Source organism: Eucalyptus grandis, chromosome 6 (assembly GCF_016545825.1).
Source record: "Eucalyptus grandis isolate ANBG69807.140 chromosome 6, ASM1654582v1, whole genome shotgun sequence".
In the NCBI taxonomy this organism is placed as follows: Eukaryota; Viridiplantae; Streptophyta; class Magnoliopsida; order Myrtales; family Myrtaceae; genus Eucalyptus; species Eucalyptus grandis.
The window spans coordinates 2,454,199-2,479,318 of record NC_052617.1 but is presented as its reverse complement, the minus strand read 5'-3'; the positions used below and the strand labels follow the sequence as shown (position 1 = coordinate 2,479,318).

Sequence of the window (25,120 nt, the reverse complement as noted above, 5' to 3'; positions counted from 1 at the left end):
TATTTCTTATCCTCTATGTAGTACCCTAGATTGTGAGGGCTATCTAGTATCATAGCCAAGAGGGAGATATATTGATTAACTTAATATTTTCTTTTAATACGTTTGTCCAGTTTGGTTGGAACCTTCCTTAGATAAGATGTATCGGCAGGAAAACCCAGTAAGGTAGTAAGTCCATTGGTAAGCTCTAGTTGGTAGCCTAGAAGTGTGAAAAGAAACTTATTAAAATGGATATGTTAAGAAGATTAACATTTTCCTCTAGTTTCGTATCATGTATGTCTTCAAATCAAGGTTTTATACATAGGAAAGAAATAAACATAGAAGATTTCAATAAATCTATAGTAAAATTGGAAAATTTCTAAAGTACAACTTGATCAAATTTATAAACAATCAAAGTTTAGATTTTTGAAAAAAAAATAAGATTACATAATCACAATTGAAGAAAGAGATCTACCTCTTTCTAGATCTTTTGAAACTATTAAACTACTAAATCAAAATTCTCTTAACAAATACATGAAAAAATATAATTACATTCACATGGGTTTAGTACAAGTGGGTATTAAGTCTCTTACCAAAGAAGGCTTAAATACTTCCATTTTGCTAATCTTATGTGATGCTAAATTACTAAATTTTGAAGATTCTCTTTTAGAAACTATTGAAATAAGTCTTTCTAAGAATATCATTCAATATAAGATCCATTCCTTCCTCTTCCTCTAGGAGATAAGTTGATCTCTGTCCAAACCTTCCTCCTATGATTACTCTTCCACCAAAAAATCATGATAGGGCTACAATTTCTAATCAACCAAATAATCCCAGTGTTATTGGAATCTTACTCAACGAAAGCTTGGGTTATGTAATGTGACTAGGAACAATGGCTTTCCATAAGCTTAGTTAAAGTGCAAAATAATTGGATGTCACAAATTGCTCTCTTCCTAGAGCCATGTTCAGTTAGATACAGGCAATGCCGTTGCTTTGGTGGGTGAATAAGGTGGTATAGCTTTCAGGTTCGGCCTTCTAGTATGTGGCAATTTGAGGATATGTATCGATGCTCGATGTGTGTAATAGGTTCTATCCCAATATGCCTCAGTATAATCAGTGTCACTTGATTTCAATCACATAACTTGTTTGCTTTGGAGGTGCAAATTCTTTTGTGCTACTCTTTTTGAGGCTTACTACTTTAATTATTTTTTAAGGAAAAACACATAGTAATCCCAAACATTTTGAATTTGCGCAATCAGGTCACTAAATTTGTTTTCGGGTAATTGGGCTCTTAAATCATACACTCTTTTTCTTTGTTCGAGTTAATCAGTCCATTTGAAAAGATAAATGAAAATGCTGACCTGGTTTAGAACTTGTTGTGAAGTGTTGCAATGGCATCCTACGTGGCATTGCACTTGGCAAATAGAGAAAAGTTTAAAAAGAACTCAAAATAGAATGAGTGTGTTCCAATAGACAGAAAAAAAGAAATCCAGAGAAAAGGAAAATGAGAAAAGTAAGAGAAGCGAGGAAGGAGAAGCTACCATGGTATCCTAGCTCCCGCATCAGATGGCCACTTTCTTATGGGGATAATTCAGAGTATTAATGATAGACTGAAGTCAATAATTGATACACTTGAAGTCAGCATCCCAATAATTGGGCTTCCCCTGTTTTCCACCCAGAGAGCACCGGAGAAAAGTTATGGGAACCGACTGCTGCGATCGATCCCAACCGTACAACGCGCTCAACCCAAAAGCAAAAATCACTGGACTGTTTGGTCAGGAAAACCAAAATACATGAAGGATTAGCAATGGAGAACAGAGGGGATGAATATTTATAAGTGTATCTCATATTAACTGTGAAAGGGCCTTGGTGGTCAATTCAATATAGTCCTAGGCGAGATTCACTGCAACTCTTTCCCCGCCGAGTCCTAATGGCTCCGCCGCCCTCGCTTCTCCTCCCTCTCTTCCTCTTCCTCTTCCTCCTCCATTTTGTCGGTTCTCCACCTCGGCGCTGCCCAGCCTCGCCAAACGCGCGTCCCTTTCCGTCGAGGACCCCGGCGACGTCCTCGTCTCCCCCTCCGGCGCCTTCTCCTCTGGCTTCTTCCCCGTCGGCGACAACGCCTACAGCTTCGCCGTCTGGTTTAGCGACCCCCCATGCTCCGGCGCCGCCTGCACCCCCATCTGGATGGCCAACCGCGAGGCCCCTGTCAACGGCCGACGCTCTACATTATCCCTCCTCGACTCGGGCAACCTCGTCCTCACCGACGCCGGCGACGCCGGCGGCGAGGTCTGGTCTTCCGGCACCAGCTCCACCTCCGCCGCCGAGCTCCACCTCAGTGACACCGGGAACCTCTTCCTCACCAACGGCAGCGTCCTCTGGCAAAGTTTCGACTCGCCGACCGACACCCTCCTCCCTCAGCAGCCACTCACCAGAAACACGTTCCTGATCTCTGCTCGGAGCCAATACAACTACTTAACCGGGTTCTACAAGCTTTACTTCGACAACGACAATGTCCTCCGCCTCCTCTTCGACGGCCCGTCGGTCTGGGCGCGTACTGGCCGTTCCCGTGGCTCCAAAGTGATCATTATGACCGATTCCTCTACAACAGCAGCCGCATCGCTGTGCTCGACCCCCTCGGCCGCTTCCGGTCCTCCGACAACTACTCGTTCTACACCTCTGATTATGGCGTCGCGGCTACGCAGAGAAGGATGACCCTCGACTTTGATGGCAACTTGCGGGTCTACAGCCGCGAGCTGGGCTCAACTGTCTGGGCCGTGACGTGGGAAGTGCTCAGCATGCCCTGCTTCATCCCCGGCGTGTGCGGCAACAACAGCCTCTGCAGCTACAACCCGACCAAGGGTCGGAGCTGCTCCTGCGTGCCTGGGTACGTTCCCAAGGTCCCGGGCGACTGGTCGGCCGGTTGCGTGCCAGATTTCACGTTCTCCGACGGGTGTGTCACCGACGAGATCAGGTTCGTGAAGCTCCAGTACGTCGATTTCTATGGCCACGACTACAACGTCATCTATAACACCAGTCTCGCGAAGTGCCGGCAGACTTGCCTGAACCTGTGCAACTGCCGAGGATTCCAGTACAGTGCGTCGGGCTCCGGCCGCATGTCCGATTGCTACCCCAAGATCGAGCTCCTGAATGGCCAGAACTTGTCCAGCTTCACCGGCGAGTTCTTCATTAAGGTCCCCAAGAATAAGACCTTCACCGTGGACCAGCTGGTGAAGAGCACTCAGTACACTTGCCCTCCCACCCCGAAGGTGAAGGTCTTGGACAGGACTTATTCCAAGAAACTCAAAAACGGGCCGTTGAACTTCATGCTCTGGTTTGCCTGCGTGGTGGGAGGGATCGAGATGGTGGTGGTGTTCTTGGTGTGGTTCTTCCTGATCAAGAACCAGCAGGACGTCACTTCTGCGCATCAGAGCCACCTCTATGCCGCAACCGGGTTCAAGCAGTTCAACTACAACGAGCTCAAGAAGGCAACGAGGAATTTCAGCAAGGAGATCGGGAGAGGCGCAGGCGGGATCGTGTACAAGGCCGTATTGCCAGATGATCGGGTCGTCGCAGTGAAGGTGCTCAGCAATGCCACAACTGGAGAGGCCGATTTTCTGGCCGAGGCTAGCACGATCGGCAGGGTGAACCACATAAATTTGATCGGGATGTGGGGTTACTGTGCCGAGGGAAAGCACAGGCTATTGGTATACGAGTTCATGGAACGCGGATCACTGGCACAGAACTTGTCGTCACCTGAGCTTCATTGGAAGAGGCGGTTCGACATCGCAGTGGGCGCCGCAAAGGGTTTAGCTTATCTCCACGAGGAGTGCTTGGAGTGGATTCTGCATTGCGACGTGAAGCCTCAGAACATACTCTTAGACTCCAACTACCAACCCAAAGTTGCGGATTTTGGGCTTTCCAAGCTAATGGACCGAAGGAAGGTGAGGAATTCCACCTTCTCGAGAATTAGAGGAACCCGAGGATACATGGCTCCCGATTGGGTCTCAAATCTGCCCATCACGTCCAAGGTGGACGTCTATAGCTACGGGATCGTCATGTTAGAGATGGTGACTGGAATTAGCCCGACGACAAGTGTTGATTCATTGGAGAGCAGAGGGGATGCCAAGAAAATCCAGCTCGTCCCGTGGGCGAGGAATAAGAAGACGGGGTCCCATCTGGAAGAGATGGTGCATCCTGCGCTCAGGGGCGATTACAACTTGAAGCAAATGGAAGTCTTGATCGAGGTCGCGCTCAAGTGCGTGGAGGAAGATAAAAACGCCAGACCCAACATGAGCCAAGTGGTGGAAATGCTTCTTAGGCAAGAGAATGATAGTTAGATTAGGGTGCAAGTGAAGTGAGATTGATTTAGGTGCTATTTCTTTGGTCACACATGATGGGCTTCTTAAAATTTTTAAATTTGCAATGGCTTGGCATTATCTCACTCTTTGAAGTTATGAAATTTGTTGACACCTGATTTTAGCTAGTTGGTCACATAATAAAAATTTGAGATTATGGATTTATGATTGCAACATGACCCATTTCATAGGGTAAAAAGAATGATTTAAGTGTTTTTCAACATTTTTTAAGTTTCATCACATTTTATTTAAACTTAGACGTTAATTCCTTGGTTTACCTTTGAATTGATTTTGGTCAACCCCTAATATCAACCTGTCAACATTTTTTTCAAAAATCTGAAAACTTCGAAAAATCATCAATTCCATTATTTTCAAGTTTAGAGGTGGTTCATTTTGTGGAAAACTTTTCTTTTCTTTTTTTCTTTTTGCATTGCATTGAGTTCGTTTAAAAAATAAGTCAACAAAGAATGTTTTCCTAGTTAACAAAAAAATATTTTCCTATCAAAACTTGTGCTCTCAGTCTAAGGGTCATTGATCAATGAAAAGTTTATCTTACAAATTAATTTTTCTAAAAATCGAATATTTACTTATTTATGTTTGATTTTTTTTCCTTCCTTTTCTTTTCTTTTCTTTTCTTTTTTTTCTTTTCTCTTTTCTTTCATTTCCTTTCTCCTTATTCCCCCTTCTTCCTCTGTTGGCTGTGTGTCTCCACATCTATCAACAGCCCGGCAAGTGGCCAAGACACGGGCTAGCAAGCTCAAGCCTTGGCCGATCTAGACAAGCCCAAGCTCGCCAGTTCGAGCTCCATCGAGATCGACAAGCTCATGACTCACCCTATCTTGGCGAGGCAAAGCTTGCTTGTGGATGTCACTACTCTGTAGCGATAGAGGATGAGAGAAATTGAAAATGGAAAGAAAAGAAAATTAATTTTAAAAATAATTTTAAAATCAATTTTTTTAAAAAAAAAATAAAATAAAAATAAAAAGAGAAAATAAAATAGTTAAAAATTTCATTTTTTTTTTAGAAATTTAAAATTTAAAAATTCGAACTTGTTTTTGCCTAAAATAAGGTAATGAGATTGAGATCATCTTCCAATAATATTTAAACAACATAAAATATTTTTAATCATATATTACTAAACAAAGGAAAATTAATCGTATTCCTAGAAAATGTTTTACCAAAAGGTATTTTCATGTATCATTGAGTTTTCGCGATAAAAGTGCACCCTTAATTAGACTTGTAATCAATAGTTTTCACAAAAATTGACTAGGAACTGACTTTTCAATCAAATCAAGAATTTTGACCATCAATCAACAAATTTTAAATCATTTTTTAGAATAATTTCCTTCGTGACATTTGATCTAAAGTCGTAACACATTGAAATTCAAGCCAATTTTAAGAAATCGGGCTTGAGAAAAGTGGACCAATTCTCAAGGAGCCCTATTGGCCTTCATAAATAATGCTAATTAGACCTATTGAAATTCGATTAAACCAAATCAACTCAATTCCAAAGTCAATTTTGGCAAAATCATGGAAATTTGGCATAATTTGACTGAAACCACGGACTGGCACCAATAGGGTCAAGCCAAAAAAGAAACTAGGCCTTGATCCAACTGGACTCGATTTAGGAGCCCAGTCATGATCACGGCCTAGGATAGGACTCAGTCTCTATTCTCGGAGTTGGGTTCAAGAACTCGGCCCGACCTAGATCTAGTTTTTAATATTTAAAAAATAATAAATATTTAAAATAATAATATTAATGTCTTTTTAATAAATCCAAAGGTAGAAATTTTAGGAATTTGGTTAGGAAAATGCTACTTCTTCTCTTCTTAGTGGATTCATGCCATTGCTTGGTTGATCGCTAGTTGACTTGTGTGCTAACATTGAAATGTTCAATTACCCTTGTTCGTGGACACTTTGATTGCCTTTCAATTGCATATATGCATGTTCTTCGGCAGTTAGCTTAGGCGGGAAATTATAATTTAAAATTAGGGATAATGATATTAGTCTACTGCTTTACAAACACAAATGGAGGTTAATGATAATTATTATGTTTCCCTAGTTTGATTAGGAGGTGATCGAATTGATGATGAAATGTTTTTTTTTTCAATCTTGGCTAGGAAGGCATGATCTTTTAGCGAGTAGATTAGAAGGATAATTATAGTATAATTAGGAATCAATGATGTTATCTTATTGCTTTGCAAACACAAAATATTCAATCCCTTCGATTAATAAATCCCTAGTTTGATTAGGAAGTGGCTGGAGTTAATCGATTGCTTGTTGGTTTGTTGAATAGTGAGTGAACTTGGCTTACCTTAAATAGAATCAAGTCCCTAATTTCATACTTATGGTGGTTCATGTCCTGAGACTTAAAAACGTGGCCATGTATTTTATTTGCCTGATGAGTATCGAGTTTTCTTTCTCATGCCTTACCGCAAGTCCTCATGATATTTGTGTGCCTAATGCTTGCACTTTCAATACTTAGTTGTTTTATTACCACATTGCACTTTGATAACTTGTTTGTTAATTTTCTTTCTAGAATGGTTAGGATTAGTTCAAGATTATAAAAAAACCCCTCACAAATATATGCATGATCACTTGGCGACTTTGATATCCTAAGGTCATAATTGGTAAAAGCGTGCTTGACTACTTAGACAATAACCTTTCAAGTTAGTGGTACCACAAGGGTTTTAATAGTAACATTAGCATAATTAAGTCCCCAAACTTAAAAAATTTGGTTGTGGAGGAATCAATATGACCCTTCCATGTCTTGATTGGTTTCTAACGGACCCTAGATAAGTTAGTGGCGACTCCAATATTTACTTAGGCCATTAAAGAATTAAAAAATGAAAAATCTAAAGCCTACACTTTTAATTGATGGTCTAGTTGGGTTTGACATTTGATGGACTATTTGGACCACCATTTTGATTGATTGTTTGGACCGTATTTCAAGCAATACTTCTAGACTCTTTCCAATAAATTGAATTTTTGGGAGGGTCATGTAAACAATGCCTTGTTATTAAGTCTTCGGTCATGCACCCCCAAAAAACTAGAGATTATAAACTAATCCTATCTAGGGTGCATCTAAATCTATGCATATTATGATGATGAAACTAATCAAAGATATTCTAACCATTTATTAAAAGGTGATGCTAAGTCTAATTTGATTTTATTAATTAGAATTTAAGCTAGATTATTTGTTAAAGTCTAAACCGGATAAGTAAAGTAGGAGTGCCATAATTTTCATACGACGTTTGCTTGAGTGCCATAATTTTTTTTTTCGCTTATTTAAATGTCACGGATTTGAAAAATCGATAATTTGAGTGCCATTGGCGATTTATTTTATTTGACATGGACGCCAGTCATCCTATATAGCATCGTCACCGCCAACATGGACAATTTTTATAATTTTTTTGCTCACTTATATATCATAAATCTGAAAAAACGATCACTTAAGTATTACTACAATTTGCTTACCCTGTAAATCTACTATTGGCCTATCCTAGATCTAGTGAGAGCCTTCATGCCCTCGCCTGTGGTCAGCTAGGCCATCGTAACCTTACCTCGAAGGCCCTCACCCATAGTCAATGATGGCCTTTCCTAGGGCCTTCGCAACACTATTGGCTGAGAGTGAAGCCTTACACCCAGCTCATAGAAAAGTAAAATCAATGGAAAAAAGATAAATAAAAACTAAAAAAATTTATAAAATCATTTTAAGAAAATACAAAAAAATCCACATAGGATAATTTGCCGGAAATGACACTCAAATGATCGATTTTACTTTGATGTGACATTTAAATGAGCCAAGAAAAATTTAAGACACTCAACTAAGTGCTATGTGAAAATTATATCTTTTCTGTTATACCTGTCTCAAGTCTAAATTAACCTAAGTTCATTAACTAAACTAGCCTATTTAAATCTAAGCTAATACTAATTAAACTCCTTGAGACGCCACCTTAGCTCTCAGCTGCCGATCTTCAAGCTCTTGGCCGCCACTATCATCATTAGTTTCCACCATCCATTTCATATAATTCATACATTCACTCATAAAAATCAATCAAGAAATTTGGCTTGGGAATTTGATTTCTCCCATGCAACTCGATTAGCCCCACCACCTCCTAATCAAATTAGGGGTTCATTGATTAAAGTCAATGGTTATTAACCCCAATTGTGTTCACAAAGCAATTATAGGTTAACGTCATTAATCCCTAACTAGGTTCTAATCCCCCATCTAAACTACCTGCCGAAGGACATGCAAATGTAGTCTATCATACACCTAATCATCATGCAAGGCCAACTAAGTCATGCAATTAGGCTAATTAGCCTTAGGAGTCAAGCAAACAATTAGTGAACCAAGAGGGTCACTTCTAAATTTTTATCCTCATCTGCCTGATTATGTTTAAATCTGATTAAGGGCCTTAATTATGTCGAAATTGAATGAAATTGGTGGCAATTGAAAGCCTCAAGAGTGTAGTTTAATGTTCATTGAGATCATTTTCCCCAATTGTGAGCTGAATTTCTCAATTTAACCTAACTACCCTGAATCAGACTCGGTAATGATCTGACTTTTGAAAAATAAGGGAAAATTTTTTAAGGAGCTAAATGCTCACCAAATTTAACAACCAACTAGCCCTACATGTTATCTTCAAATTTCATGTTTTGAAGACTTTTCAAATAAGCCCCCATCTTAGACAAAATTAAATATTTCCCCAAGGATTCAAATGTAAACAGTTTTGTAGGCCGATGAAGGAACTTGTCCAATTCATTGCAAAAACGACCCCCTAGACTCTATATATATGAAAATTTGCAAATCTACAATTAAGGTCCTCCTCAACAACTTTTGTTTTTTTTTTTTAACTTTTTGCAAAAAAGACATCCAAGTTCCTCAAAATTGCAAAATATGTCAGGAATAAATTTTTCACATCAAACATTTTACTAGATTGAGCTTGTACCTTTTTGGACCAAATAAACTTTGACTTTTACAAATTTTATATAATGAGAAAGCTTATGATCTTCTTGGCTAAAACTATTGTTTTAGACAATTTTTTGAAATTTGAAACATAAAAAAAAAAAAAAAAAGAGATAAACACTTGAAAGTTTTTCAAACTTGAGTTTTTAAGAAAAAGCTTTGAATCTTCAAACTCAAATTCAAGTATATTCAAGCATATTCAAACACAGTCAACCTATTCTCCAGACCAATAGTGTATCTTCAACATGCTCTCAAGAATATTCATCAATTTCTTCGAACATTCAACATCAAGCAAATCCTAATCTACTCTTCTATTAATGAAATAATTCAGAAAACATCATCAAATCACTCCTAATTAACATTCACCGAACATGAGATCATCCTAAGTTAATAAATTATCAAAATGAACATTGAGGACTACATAAGGTCATTTGGTCGAACATGAACTTAGGATAGAATTATATAAATTCATGCAATAAACTAAACTAGGCTAATTTCCCAAGAATACCTATCCTAACATAATAATTCTAATAAAAACGACATGCAATTTGGCCAAATCAACTTCTATAGACAAGTAAAGCATTCGGCTATCCTAGAAAATTATGATCTCAAAACTTCTTAACATGCAAAAGAACATCTATTCTATGAAACTAATACTAATATATGATCTAACTTATAACTGTCAAATTTTGTCACCTCGTAGTTGGAATTGAATATAGATCGAAGATTTTCCTTCAACTTTGAACTATGTTCATCCTTTCATCTTTGGATGATCACATGAAATGGATGACTAAAGCATTATTGGACCTACCTTTGATTATTGGAATTGGGTAAGCAATCTCAAAATTGATAAAAAAATCAAGGAAACAATGATCACCAAAACCTTATTTGCAAGAGTTGATTTGCAAGGAATGGTCGGAAGGAAATCAGAATTGATGAAACTGCAACGAGGAAGAGATTCCAGTGCAAAGTACAACCTTTGAAGAGAGAGAGAGAGAGAGAGAGAGAGAGAGTTTGTGAAACTAAAAATTTTAGTGAGAGTGAGTTGTGTGTGTAGTGAATGGCACTTAATGTGAGAGGAAGACAATGTATCTTGCATTTTGATGGGAAAAATTCGGATATAAGATGCAATCTTAACCTTTGATTGATTTTATGGCTCATGTTGATCCCTTATTGACTAAGATAACTCCCTATTGGCTGCAATTTTAACACATGGATAGATGACTTTCCACTTTAGATGCTAGGATTGAGAGGCTAATGCATGCTTTTAATTTGCAATCACATGACATGGCAAGGGTGATTTAGTAATTTAAGGTTAATGGCAATTTTGTAACTTTTGCAATGTAAGGAGAGAGGGGGCTGGCCGTGCTTGATATTTTGGTCCAATGGGCCAAACCCAATGAGTTTGGTTCGGTTTCAGGGTCACTCGAGATCAACTAATTATTTTTTGTCTCATTTTTTGTGTTCTTTAAAAGGACAAATTTACTATTTCAAATTATATATCCATCAATTATGTGAAATTAAGCAGTCAAACTATGAATACCAATACATATCAAATATAAATATAAGTAAGTAACAATGGATATTTCACACTTGCTAAAAGCAACAAATCATAAAAGCAAACATACAATGCAGGGGAACAAAGGCAAGCAAAGCCAAGGCGAGTGATGAGTTTTTTTTTTTTTTTCGATCATATAAGGGTTGGGTTTCTTTCTATTTTCTAACTTACAATGCAAATTGAACTATGAAGAGAATAGAGAATGAGGCACTAGGGGTTTAGAGTAAACAAAAGCTTATAATATAATAATCATATATCATATATTATCATATGTACAAGGTTGATCCGAATTGGACCAACCCTAAACTTCCACGTTTGATGGCTAATTGGCATAGTGCAACGTCCGAGGATCTTAAGATCGAGCACTAGCCCAATCCCTCTAGGAACCGGACCGGCCAAGTTGGGCTGGTCCACAGTTGACCTTGGATCGATGCTCACCGCTAATAACTATGAAACATTGATCAAACATCTTTTTTAAAAGGAGCACTCATTTTGACAACTGTAATTACTGTGGAAAAAAACATGTCAAACGTGCAAGTTATGTCTCTCGATTTTATATGTATTCATACAAGGAAGAACTCACAGCAAAGAAGCATCATCACTAACACCAACTTTTCAAATTGTTATCAAGTCAGTACCAGCATGCCCAATTACTTAATCGATAGGAAGAATTGAGGCATGATGTAGTACCAAAAAAAAAAAAAAAAATAGAACATGTAAACAAATGAAAAGGAGACAATGTCATGAATGATTAGACTCGGGTCACAAGAAAGCTCACAAAGTTTCAAATCTTACTTAGTGATTAAAGTTAAGTGCCAACTACCAATGGAGTGACAATAACTGGAAAAAAAAATTAGATGAATTGATGAACATGCAATAAACTATAGCTTTGTTTAACATAAATTCTTTAATTCGATTCCACACTAGTCATCGCCGGCTATGTCGATATATATACTTGTAATTTTAGAAATTAAGGGAATATCAAAATTAATAATGATAAAGATGGCTCACCAAGACGAGATTACATGGCTTGTATATTATCTAGATGATGTAAACGTTAGGTGCATTGGATTGAGAAAGAGATATGATCATGGATAATTAATGATATTAACCCCGTTTTGACTTTAATGACAAGTAAAACATTGAGTTGTATTTTTCAATAAATCATTAATTATCTTATGATGATTTAATAGGAATACTTGTAATGGGAATACTGAACACTAGTGGATGGGATCAATGAAGAAACGAGAGATAGAGTTGGAATTGGAAAACTGTCTTGCGGGTCAAAACCAAATCAAGCGGGCTAATAAAATCCTATCCATAAGTTAGTGGGTCCAAAGTCAAGTCGGCCTAAATTTTTCAATCCGGTCCAATCAAATGTTTCTTGCCAAGGGGGCTAGATACTGGCATATACATTCGGTCCAGGTTCGCGCTTGCGCGCATTTGTGGAGTCACGCACCCCACATGGGAGTTCCGTTGATCGATAACGTCGCTAGATGAGTGTTTTGGCAAAATTCTTGAAAGCATCATGTATACTTGGAAAATTAACTTACAAACGACTCGTGACTAAACCAAAAGTAGGGTTGTGGTGCTGGAAAAAGGCATCTTAGGATGTTAATCCGTCCCACACGTAACTAACTCATGGACCTAAGATCTCTAGATTGCCTTTGACCAATTCCTTCACGCATGCAATGAGTTGGTTTGATTTCCCTACGCTACTTGAGATCCTATCGGTCTAGGTTTACCTAAACTGATTGATGGCCACTCTAGTCTAGTATTTTAGTTTGTAGTCAAATTGGATTTTGTAAATTATTCCAACTTAGGATTTTGGGAGATCTTAGAATCCAAGGCAATCCTAACTAGCAACTCATGCTTTGCAAAATTATAGGTGCTCTATCTTATTAGAAGAGAGAGGAGCTAGGTTCTTTAATGACGGCTTATTAGCCGTTACATTTGTCTTTACTAAAGTGCCACCTTATAAATGATGAAAAGACTTGTATCTAGATTGACTTGTACTTTATGCTCAAAGAAAATATTAAGTAATATGCAATTTGATTATTATTTTTTAATTCAAGACACCTGAAATTTTCGTAATATACAAAATTTGACACATAGACTTAGCTATAATTTTTTCATGAACGTTTTGGCTAAAAAAATAGAAATGGAAATCAAATAAAATTCATTTTGGTATTTGTGTTATTTTAGGTTGTTGCTTAACCCCGAGTTCTATAGTATTTCTCTGCTATATTATAAATTCGGGATTATTTTATCTTATCAGGGCCTACAAATATCATATATCAAAGGAACATCATTAACAATAATTATTCATAATCGCTTTTAATTAACACATGGTCGTGCCGCGTCTCAAGGCCCTTGCCCAGGCCCAACTTGCCCATTGATTCGGCACCGAATTTCTGTCTTGGCCCACCTCATGGTCATTTAGATCTTCAATTTTCCATTTAATAAATTACCAATGCCCGTAAAGTTTGCTAATGAAAAATGCATATGATACGACCATGAGATTCCATAGTAATTTCACTATCCTATATCATTTGTTAAAAGTTCATTGTTATCATGACCATCACTTACTCTAGTTACCAAGCAATGAAAGCAAAATTCAAAATTGAATATCAAATGATATCAAGTAGATTTGACTTGTATATATTTTAAGCAATTGTATTATTTTGATACTTAACCTTCCCATACTTAAAAACTTTTCACTATCAACGATTAGGCCTTAAATATACTATAACTTGAAATGTAAAAGAAGAAAAAACTACTTCAAATTAGCTAGATTGTAGCTATAAAAAAAAATCGAAAATGCCCCCAACTCAAGAACATCCTACACGTCAAATGGGCAAATTTATAAATTGAAATCATGCTCAATGAGTATATTTTTCCGAATAGTTAACCGCAGCATTTAATGAGAACTTTTTATATTTTACTTTTTTTGGCCATCTGCTCTTTGATCGTTGAAAAAAAAAAGACCGAATAGGCTCCAATTTTAACAAGTTTTCTAATTGATACTTCGATATTGCGTGCAAAGAGCAACCAACCAGACCGGACCACTCTCGATCGGGGCAAACAATATATTTCTAATATGCATTTTAACTTCTCGGGGGAAGCGACACATGGACACGTGGCACCCGTTTGTCTAGACCTGGTTCCGTCTCCCCTCAAGTATCCACGTTAGGACAAGCAGCCACTTGTCAAAACAAGGGATTTTTTTATAATGCGGCGGCAGAGTGTACACGTTCGGCGCCGCATCGTTTGACGTTGACCTGATCTTCATCCGCCTCGGCTCCGTAATGCCTGGACCTTCCATTACACATTGTAGTTGTTGCCTAACTTTTGCTGCCTTCACGACAATCATATCAGCCTTGACTTTGACTTATGAATGTCGCAGTGCCATCCATCGACGCATGGGGAGATAAATGCAATTGTAGAGATGACGGTGGAGGGTGGCATGTCTTGGACGTGCAAAAGTGGGCGCCGAAAATTCATAGAAAGAAAAGTCTGAAATTTGAGATCTCAAATCAAACATAGTTACTCTAATTTTAACACCGGAAGAGAAATTTCAAAGGAAAAAAGAAAAAGTGAAGGGTCATCCTCAAAATCTTTAACAGATTGGTGAATAGGGCGAGGGAAGCATGGAAGTTAGGCTCAAAGGTGGCTATGAGTCACAAGAGAGATAGATAGATAAATGCTAAATAGGATTACTTCGCAAGCCTTAACAAAATCTTATACAGGTCAATCAAAAGTGCAATGGTGTTTTTGATACTTATGTTGACCTACCTATTTTAAAAGAAAGTTAGTTAATGTGATATGGAAGTTGTAAAATCAAGTAATTTACTAGGTCAATATATGAGTTCACTAGTTATTATTATTGTTACGCAAGTCGCCATGTCAATTTTTTTTGTAACATTCAGATTAGTTAGTTATTAAAGCGAGTTCATTGAAAATAAAATCAGAACCAAACTATCCATAGATGAGTTTGGTCCCCGATCTTAATAACTAGCAACGCGACCTAAATGCGAGTTAAAACCAGCAGGGACCTGCCTCATAATTTGTCCCTTTTCTAGACATGGCGATCCATATTTCACGATAAGCAACGTCCAGAGATCAATCCAAAATATTCTCTTCTGACCATTTACCATGTGGACAAGGCAATGCATTTAATGGGCGGCTTGCCTTTCGCCGCGTACACACACACACACACACACACAAATATATATATATATATATATATATATATTTATTTATTTATATAATATATAATATATGTATATCGTCCTCGGCGAGATTCACTGCAACTCGCCTTTCGCCGCCGAGTCCTAATGGCTCCGCCACCCTCGCTCCTCCTCCCTCTCTTCCTCTTCCTCTTCCTCCAGTCTTGTCGGCTCTCCACCTCGGCGCTGCCCAGCCTCGCCAAACGCGCGTCCCTTTCCGTCGAGGACCCCGGCGGCGTCCTTGTCTCTCCCTCCGGCGTCGTCTCCGCTGGCTTCTTCCCCGTTGGCGACAACGCCTATTGCTTCGCCGTCTGGTTCAGCGACCACTCCTGCTCCGGTGCCAACTGCACCCCCGTCTGGATGGCCAACCGCGAGGCCCCCGTCAACGGCCGACGCTCCGCCTTGTCCCTCCTCGACTCGGGCAACCTGGTCCTCACCGACGCGGGCGATGCCGGCGCCGAGGTCTGGTCTTCCGGCACCAGATCCGGCTCCGCCGCCGAGCTCCGCCTCAACGATACCGGGAATCTCTTCCTCGCCGACGGCAGCGGCGGCGTCCTGTGGCAGAGCTTCGACTCGCCGACCAACACCCTCCTGCCTCAGCAGCCACTTACCAGAAACACGTTCCTGATCTCTGCTCGGAGCCGGTACAACTACTCGAGCGGTTTCTACAAGCTTTACTTCGACAACGACAATGTCCTCCGCCTCCTCTTCGACGGCCCGTCGATCTCGGGCGTCTACTGGCCGTACCCGTGGGTCCCGAGTAATCAGCTTGGCCGATTCCTCTACAACAGCAGCCGCATCGCTGTGCTCGACCCCCTCGGCCGCTTCCAGTCCTCCGACAACTACTCGTTCTCCACCTCTGACTACGGCGCGGCTAAGCAGAGAAGGATGACCCTCGACTTTGACGGCAACTTGCGGGTCTACAGCCGCGAGCGGGGCTCGGCTGTCTGGGCCGTGACGTGGGAAGCGCTCAGCAGCATCCCCTGCTTCATCCACGGCGTGTGCGGCAACAACAGCCTCTGCAGCTACGACCCGGCCAAGGGTCGGAGCTGCTCCTGCGTGCCTGGGTACGTCCCCAAGGTCCCGGGCGACTGGTCGGCCGGTTGCGTGCCCGATTTCACCTTCTCCGATGGGTGCGTCACCGACGAGATCCGGTTCGTGAAGCTCCTGTACATCGATTTCTATGGCTACGACTACAACACCATCTTTAACACCACTCTCGAGACGTGCCGGCAGACTTGCCTGAACCTGTGCAACTGCCGAGGATTCCAGTACAGCAAGTCGGGCTCCGGGGGCACGTTCGATTGCTACCCCAAGATCGAGCTCCTGAATGGTCACAACCTGCCCAGCTTCACTGGCGAGTTCTTCATCAAGGTCCCCAAGAATAAGACCTTCACTGTGGACCAACTGGTGAAGAGGACTCAGTACAGTTGCCCTCCCACGCCAGAGGTGAAGATCTTGGACAGGACTTACTCCAAGAAAGGCAAAAACGGGGCGTTGAACTTCATGCTCTGGTTCGCCTGCGTGGTGGGAGGGATCGAGATCGTGGTGGTGTTCTTGGTGTGGTTCTTCCTGATTAGGAACCAGCAGGATGTCACTTCTGCACACCAGAGCTACCTCCTCGCCGCGACCGGGTTCAAGCGGTTCACCTATGACGAGCTCAAGAAGGCAACGCGGAATTTCAGCAAGGAGATTGGGAGAGGCGCAGGCGGGATCGTGTACAAGGCCCTGTTGCCTGATGATCGGGTCGCGGCAGTGAAGGTGCTCAGCAATGCTACGACTGGAGAGGCCGATTTTCTGGCCGAGGCCAGCACGATCGGGAGGGTGAACCACATGAATTTGATCGAGATGTGGGGTTACTGTGCCGAGGGAAAGCACAGGTTATTGGTGTACGAGTTCATGGAACACGGGTCTTTGGCACAGAACCTGTCGTCGCCAGAGCTCCACTGGAAGAGGCGATTCGATATAGCGGTAGGCACCGCGAAGGGCCTAGCTTATCTCCACGAGGAGTGCCTGGAGTGGGTTCTGCATTGCGATGTGAAGCCTCAGAACATTCTCATAGATTCCGATTACCAACCCAAAGTCGCAGACTTTGGGCTATCCAAGCTTATGGACCGAGGGAAGGTGATGAATTCCGACTTCTCAAGGATCAGAGGAACCCGAGGCTACATGGCTCCCGAATGGGTCTCAAATCTGTCCATCACGTCCAAGGTGGATGTCTACAGCTATGGGATCGTCATGCTAGAGATGGTGACGGGAATCAGCCCGACGACGAGTGTCCACTCATTGGAGAGCGGAGGGGACGCCAAGCAAGTCCAGCTTGTCCCGTGGGCAAGGAACAAGGTGAACGAACCGGGGAGGACGGGGTCCCGCCTCAAAGAGATGGTGGATCCAGCGCTCAAGGGTGACTACGACCCGAAGAAGATGGAGGTTTTGATCGAGGTCGCGCTTAGGTGCGTGGAGGAAGATAAAGACGCCAGACCCACCATGAGCCAAGTGGTGGAAATGCTCCTGAGGCACGAGAACGACGGTTGATTTCGGTGCAGTGTGAAGTGGAGTTGATTCAGGTGCTTCTGAAAGTATTTAAATCTGCAGCGTTGGCTTGGCATGGTCTCGTTGCTTAAAGATATGGAGTCCAACGAGAACTTAGCGAAGGTTAACTTATATTTTCGAACGAGGTTCAGTCACCGCTTGCTTTCTTGAGAATAACCAGAGATTCTGTCCCCGTTAGTTTGTCGGCTGGTTACACAGATCTCGCAAGCGAAAGCGGGTTCGATGCGCTTCTACTTGTCCGCCGAAAGCTATTCATCCCTAGCGAATTTGTATCTATTTCCTGGATTCGAGTTCATGTGGATCCGATCCATCATACCCGTTACATGAGTTTAATTAATTATCGACGATCGAGAGAAATCGAACCTAGTCGACTCGAATGTCGGCAAGTTTCTGCAACGTGTCCATACTATATATGAACTCGCTCTATGATAAGGTAGAAACTATGCTTTTTAGGGCTGCGGTCAAATTATATCCATCTGCTCAGGGGCACATGCATGATCATAGAAGGTGGGGATCAAATTAATTTGGGTTTTGGTTGAGAAGAGCTGTAGATCTGGTCGATGCTGGCAGCTCTCTCTCTCTCTCTCTCTCTCTCTCTCTCTCAAGTTGACCTTGTTTATGTGATAAAAAGAGAGGGAATGAGTCCTATCTTCGACGAATCGACAGGAATGTCAATGGGTTCTCCTTTTAGCATAAAGTAAAATATAATGAGGGACAACTAACACTTGATTGAGAGCAGCACGGTCCGCAAACAGATCCGTATACGTAATTCTTTTCTGTCAAGACAAAATGACGTGGAGTGGGCCAAAGGGCATCTCTATGATGAATCGCTTGAGCGCACGCTTTCTTTGACCTGCTAATTTTATTTTCGAAATTATTGTTAAAGTCGACCGCACAAATTGACAATAGACTAGACTCTCTCATTTTATTAAGGCGATGTCCCTGTCCCACGGGCGAGACAGACCAATCGCAAGAGGACGCTCTATCTATGGTGTGGATATGAAGTTTACCTCAAGAAAATGCATGATTATCATTTTGAAAAGGTCTTGAGTGAGGAATAAATATGCTTCCGACTTGGATTTCGAGTCTCCTTTCTTCCATTGAACTGCTTATACTTTTTTGAGTTTACAGAAATTATTAAGCGACTGTTTTCAATTCATTGTGAGATTAACAACCTGTTTGGAACTTCATCCAAATTTCCTTTGATTCTTCCATTGATCCTTTAATTTCCGGCTCTTGCACTTTATTTTTCGAGCAATTTACTTGTTTGTTCTATCGTTCAGATCAAATTAGAAAAATCTTTTTCAACCTTGCTCTAAGGAGCTAGCACGCATTATTCACGCACTCGCAAGTTGATAAAGATTTTGAAAAACTTGATTTATGAAGAGCTGAAGACTTTGTGGCTGAGCTAGAACCATAAACCAAACCTTTGTTTAATTTATAATCGCTTGTTTGTCAAATTTATTTTAGGGTTCCAATCAGCACCAACTAGTACAAAACAAAACATTATGTCTCACGGGCGACATTTTCCTCCATCCCTTCCTTTTTCTAAGGAAGTAAATAAAGATTGAGTAGCGATTCTTCCAAAGGGCAGTACGCAGTTGGTAGACAAGTCATTCGAGGAACAAGACAGAAGAGCTAGAGGACACTCCGCCACCTAAATTTGCATCCGGGGAAGCGTGTTCGAAGAAAATTCAATCGATCGTCGCCAGTAATTCCCTGCAATCGACTACAATAGGCTCGATTGCGGCGTTAACTGAGATGCAATGATGTTCAGATATATAATCCCATCCCTTAGCTCTTGGTAAAGCGTTGGGAAGACGCTGAAATGCCAAAACACCATTGTGGTCCCTATCACTTGCTAAACTCGAAGACCCATATGCGACAAGAGTCTTCGATCACTTCCTCCGCACCTGCCCGTCCCGGATCGCCATCGCCGGATCTGTCAGTATTATAGCTAGAACCTCACAAAGAGGGGTTAGCCTGCTTCATGTAGAAGCTGCAGCTAAGGATGTTAACGGTTCTGTTTGGTTTGATATTTTTGAAAAATCGAACCAAATTGAACCGTTAAAATCTTCTGAACCAAACCGAATGAGGCACCGAACCAAATTTCGGTTCGGTTCGGTTTTTCAATTTTCGGTTTTGGTTTTTGGTTTTTGGTTTTTGGTTTTTTTTTTTCTGGTTTTTTTCGGTTTTTCTTTTCTTTTTTTAACTCAAACTAATCTAAATTCAATATGTTACTGCACTTCAAGCTTAGAGGATTTTGCAATTTACATCATATACTTCATTCCCTTTTTTAAGCATTGGTCAAATAATGATGAGAAAAGATTAGGTCCATCAAGCAACTTATCAAATTTGTGTCTAAAAAAATTAGAACACGGGCTCTATTAAAACAGCACTAACTCACATAGACATCAGCACCATCTTCTAGATACTCATCTTCAAAAGCCCCATCCTCAAACTCATCCTCCAATGCATCTGCACATGAAACTAAGACGTCATCAAGTTTAAATAAAAAAACACACCTTACTGTCCATTGAGATCGTTTCAGAATATTTCAGTTTTCACAACAATTCCCGTGTTCTTCTTCACTCAATATGAACAATCCACAATCTGCAAAACTGGGAAAGGCAAAAACAGGGGAGTAAAGGATGAGAAATCGAGCAAACAATCACTTCACCCACCGTCATCAAAACTGTGGAAGATGACCGCGTCCTCCTCTTCGTCGATACCCGCCGACACTTCTTCGACGATAGTTGGCTTCAGGACCAGCTCGGGCTGCGAGTCCCGCTTCCTGGCGAGCGATGAGAATGCCCTGTTCGGAGACGGGCCCTCGCCAACTGAACTCCGCAGTCCACAATGTGCTGCAATTGCCCAGCAACTATCAGCCGGCACCCACCATTCCTCGTCACTTCATCGGGCACCACGCCGCACCACAATTATCATAAAACAGCGAGAGAAAACGATACGAACGGAGCTTCAATGTCCCGAGAGGCGAAACAAGAGCAAACAAACTCTACTCCCCATTCACCAATTCCCCAGCCGCGAAGAAACCCACGACCCAAAATCCGACCACGACTCCGAAAAAGGCACTGAGAGAAAGAAAAACCGATCGAGTACCATTTCGGCATGAACCAAGGAGCTGGGGGCGAAGCTGCCTCGCCATCTCCTCCGCGTCGGCAGGCTTCTGTGGCTGCCCGGTGGCGGCGGGGGCTGCTCCAACGACTGCAGCCATTGGGATCGCGGCGGTGGTGGGCCAGGAGATTCGGTCATAAGGGTCGAAAGTTGGCGTGAATTTATAGCTTTCTTTATTGATTTATGGTTCGGTTCCATTCGGTTAATCGATAAAAAAAAAAAAAAAAAAAAAAAAAAATCGAATCAATACAAAAATATTGATTTTTGATAAGTTCGGTTCGCTTCTGACACCCCTAACTGCAGCGTCGGTGGAGGCGGGAGTGCTTTTTGCGGTCCTATCGGTCCACATCAGATGACTACCGCCTTGTTTGACTTTGACATAGTTCTCATCCGCTCGGCCCCATACGCGCAGACCTCCCATAAAGCATTGCACTGGTTACGTAACTTTTTCCGCTTTTACAACAATCATATCAGTCTTGACTTTGACTTACGAATCTCTTCGTGCCATCGATCGATGCACGGGGAGATCAAAACAAATGTAGAGATGGCGGTGGAGGTGGCATGTCTTGAACGTGCAACAGTGGAAGACAAAAATTCATAGAAAGAAAAGTCTTAAATTCGAGATCAATAATGGGAGATGAAAATTCATAGAAAGAAAAGTCTGAAATTTGAGATCTCAGGACAAGTATAGTTACTCTAATTTTAAGATCGGAAGAGAAATTTTAAAGGAAAAGGAAAAAAAAAAGTGAAGGATTGTCCTCAAACACTCTAGTAGTGATCCATCGACGATGATGGCAAAGGAAGGCATAGAGGTTGGGCTCAGAGGTGGCCATGAGTAGAGGAGGAGGGGGAGAGAGACATATATATAACTGCTAATCAAGATTATGTCACGAGACTTGACAAAATGGTATTTACTTATAGGGTTTAGATGGTGTTTTTGAAATTTGTGTTGACCTATTTATTGTAAAAGAAAGCAGGTCAATCTAATGTAGAAGTCATAAAGCTAAGTACTTTGCTAGGTTATTACACAAGTTCACTAATTATTATCATTGTCATGCTAGTCGCCACATAAAATTTTTCGTGATATTTAGACCTGTCAATTATTAAGGCGAGTTCGTTGAAAACAAAGTCAAAACTAAACTATCCATCGATAAGTTTAGTTCCCGGCTCGAATAACTAGCGAGGCGACCCAAAGTGAGTTAAAACCGGCAAGGTCCACCCTCATAGTTTGTCCCTTTTGCTGGACATGGCGAGATTCAAAAGGCTGATTCATTTTCACACGCTATTCAACTGTACACACACACTTATGATATTGTCCTTGGCCAGATTCACCGCAACTCGCCTTTCGCCGCCGAGTCCTAATGGCTACGCCACCCTCGCTCCTCCTCCCTCTCTTCCTCTTCCTCTTCCTCTTCCTCCAATCTTGTCGGCTCTCCACGTCGGCGCTGCCCAGCCTCGCCAAACACGCGTCACTCTCTGTCGAGAACCCCGGCGACGTCCTCGTCTCCCCCTCCGGCGCCTTCTCCGCCGGCTTCTTCCCCGTCGGCTACAATGCCTACGGCTTCGCCGTCTGGTTCAGTGACCCCCTGCTCCGTCGCCGCCTGCACCCCCGTCTGGATGGCCAACCGCGAGGCTCCGTCAACGGCCGACGCTCCACCTTATCCCTCCTCGACTCGGGCAACCTCGTCCTCGCCGACGCCGGCGACGCCGGCACCGAAGTCTGGTCTTCCGGCACCAGCTCCCCCTCCGCCGCTGAGCTCCGCCTCAATGACACCGGGAACCTCTTCCTCACCGACGGCGGCGGCGGCGTCCTGTGGCAGAGCTTCGACTCGCCGACCGACACCCTCCTCCCTCAGCAGCCACTCACCAGAAACACGTTCCTGATCTCCGCTCGGAGCCGGTACAACTACTCGACCGGGTTCTACAAACTTTACTTCGGCAACGACAATGTCCTCCGCCTCATCTTCGACGGCCCATCAATCTCGGGCGTGTACTGGCCGTACCCGTGGATTTCGAACAATGACCTTAAACGATTCCTCTACAACAGCAGCCGCATTGCTGTGCTCGACCCGCTCGGCCGCTTCCAATCCTCCGACGACTTCTCGTTCTACACCTCTGACTACGGCGTCGCGGCTATGCAGAGAAGGATGACCCTCGGCTTTGACGGCAACTTGCGGGTCTACAGCCGCGAGCGGGGCTCGGCTGTCTGGGCCGTGACGTGGGAAGCGCTCAGCAGCACCCCTGCTTCATCCACGGCGTGTGCGGCAATAACAGCCTCTGCAGCTACGACCCGGCCAAGGGACGGAGCTGCTCCTGCCTGCCTGGGTACGTCCCCAGCGTCCTGGGCGACTGGTCGGCCGGTTGCGTGCCCAATTTCACCTTCTCCGACGGGTGCGTCGCTGACGAGATCGGGTTCGTGAAGCTCCTGTACGTCGATTTCTATGGCTACGACTACCACACCATCTATAACACCACTCTTGAGAAGTGCCGGCAGACTTGCCTGAGCCTGTGCGACTGCCGAGGATTCCAGTACAGCGGGTCGTCCACCTTCACCACGTTCGATTGCTTCCCCAAGATCGAGCTCCTCAATGGGCACAACCGGCCCAGCTTCACCGGCCAGTTCTTCGTCAAGGTCCCCAAGAATAAGACCTTCACCGAGGATCAGCTCGTGAAGAGGACTCAGCACGGTTGCCCTCCCACCCCGGAGGTGAAGGTCTTGGACAGGACTTACTCCAAGAAAGGCAAAAACGGGGCGTTGAACTTCATGCTCTGGTTCTCCTGCGTGTTCGGAGGATCGAGATCGTGGTGGTGCTCTTGGTGTGGTTCTTCCTGATTAGGAACCAGCAGGATGTCACTTCCGCGCACCAGAGCTACCTCCTCGTCGCGACCGGGTTCAAGCGGTTCACCTACGACGAGCTCAAGAAGGCAACGCGGAATTTCAGCAAGGAGATCGGGAGAGGTGCAGGCGGGATCGTGTTCAAGGCCCTGTTGTCCGATGATCGGGTTGCGGCAGTGAAGGTGCTCAACAATGCCACGACTGGTGAGGCCGATTTTCTGGCCGAGGCCAGCACGATCGGGAGGGTGAACCACATGAATTTGATCGAGATGTGGGGTTACTGCGCCGAGGGAAAGCACAGGCTATTGGTGTACGAGTTCATGGAACACGGGTCGCTGGCACAGAACCTGTCGTCGCCGGAGCTCCACTGGAAGAGGCGGTTTGACATCGCGGTAGGCACCGCAAAGGGTCTTGCTTATCTCCACGAGGAATGCCTGGATTGGGTTCTGCATTGCGACGTGAAGCCTCAGAACATTCTTCTAGACTCCGATTACCAACCCAAAGTCGCGGACTTCGGGCTCTCCAAGCTCATGGACCGAGGGAAGGTGACGAATTCCGACTTCTCGAGGATCAGAGGAACCCGAGGCTACATGGCTCCCGAATGGGTCTCCAATCTGTCCATCACGTCCAAGGTGGATGTCTACAGCTACGGGATCGTCATGCTAGAGATGGTGACGGGAATCAGCCCCACGACGAGCGTCCACTCGCCGGAGAGCGGAGGGGACGCCAAGCAACTCCAGCTCATCCCGTGGGCAAGGAACAAGGTGAACGAACCAGGGAGGACGGGGTCCCGCGTGGAAGAGATGGTGGATCCGGCGCTCAGGGGTGACTACGACCCGAAGAAGATGGAGGTCTTGATCGAGGTCGCGCTCAGGTGCGTGGAGGAAGATAAAGACGCCAGACCCACCATGAGCCAAGTGGTGGAAATGCTCCTGAGGCAGGAGAATGATGGTTAGATTTCGGTGCAGAGTGAAGTGGAATTGATTCGGGTGCTTCTGAAAGTATTTAAATCTGCAGTGTTTGGCATGTTCTCGTTGCTTAAAGATATGGAGTCCAACGAGAACTTAGCGAAGGTTAACTTATATTTTTGAACGAGGTTCAGTCACAGCTTGCGTTCTTGAGAATAACCAGAGATTCTGTCCCCCGTTCATTTTTCGGCCGGTTACACAGATCTTGCAAGCGAAAGCGGGTTCAATGCTCTTCTACTTGTCCTCCGAAAGCGATTCATCCCTAGCGAATTTGTATCTAATTCCTGGATTCGAGTTCATATGGATCCGATGCATCACACCCGTTACACGAGTTTAATAAATTATCCAACCTAGTCAGCTCATATGTTGGCAAGTTTCTGCAACTCGTCCATATTGTACGTGAAGTCGCTCAATAATAAGGTAGAAACTATGCTTTTTAGGGCGGCGGTCAAATTATATCCATCTGCTCAAGGGCACATGCATGATCATAGAAGGTGGGGATCAAATTAATTTGGGTTTTGGTTGAGAGGAGCTGTAGATC

The 25,120-nt window shown here is 43.1% G+C and overlaps 4 protein-coding genes across 4 annotated transcripts; 3 read left to right on the top strand and 1 right to left on the bottom strand.

Moving 5' to 3' along the window:
* Positions 1-1,875: 1,875 nt before the first annotated feature.
* Positions 1,876-4,478, top strand: LOC104447852 (putative receptor protein kinase ZmPK1). Its single transcript, XM_010061581.3, is given in 2 exon segments — positions 1,876-2,518; positions 2,521-4,478. Coding segments are annotated over 2 exon segments (2,151 nt in total). The 5' UTR covers positions 1,876-2,160; the 3' UTR covers positions 4,314-4,478.
* A 10,674-nt stretch (positions 4,479-15,152) lies between these two features.
* On the top strand, positions 15,153-18,036 carry LOC104447854 (putative receptor protein kinase ZmPK1). Its single transcript, XM_039314912.1, has one exon. The coding sequence runs from the start codon at positions 15,196-15,198 to the stop codon at positions 17,620-17,622; it is 2,427 nt and encodes an 808-aa protein (XP_039170846.1). The 5' UTR covers positions 15,153-15,195; the 3' UTR covers positions 17,623-18,036.
* A 1,950-nt stretch (positions 18,037-19,986) lies between these two features.
* LOC108960260 lies at positions 19,987-20,904 on the bottom strand. Its single transcript, XM_018875317.2, has 3 exons — positions 20,761-20,904; positions 20,325-20,504; positions 19,987-20,118 (listed from the first exon to the last, which is right to left on the bottom strand). The coding sequence occupies exons 1-3, from the start codon at positions 20,873-20,875 to the stop codon at positions 20,039-20,041; spliced, it is 375 nt and encodes a 124-aa protein (XP_018730862.2). The 5' UTR covers positions 20,876-20,904; the 3' UTR covers positions 19,987-20,038.
* A 1,172-nt stretch (positions 20,905-22,076) lies between these two features.
* Positions 22,077-24,716, top strand: LOC104447855 (putative receptor protein kinase ZmPK1). The gene is given in 5 exon segments (XM_010061584.3): positions 22,077-22,360; positions 22,362-22,411; positions 22,414-22,994; positions 22,997-23,567; positions 23,570-24,716. Coding segments are annotated over 5 exon segments (2,424 nt in total). The 5' UTR covers positions 22,077-22,136; the 3' UTR covers positions 24,568-24,716.
* The last annotated feature ends 404 nt before the right edge of the window (positions 24,717-25,120 follow it).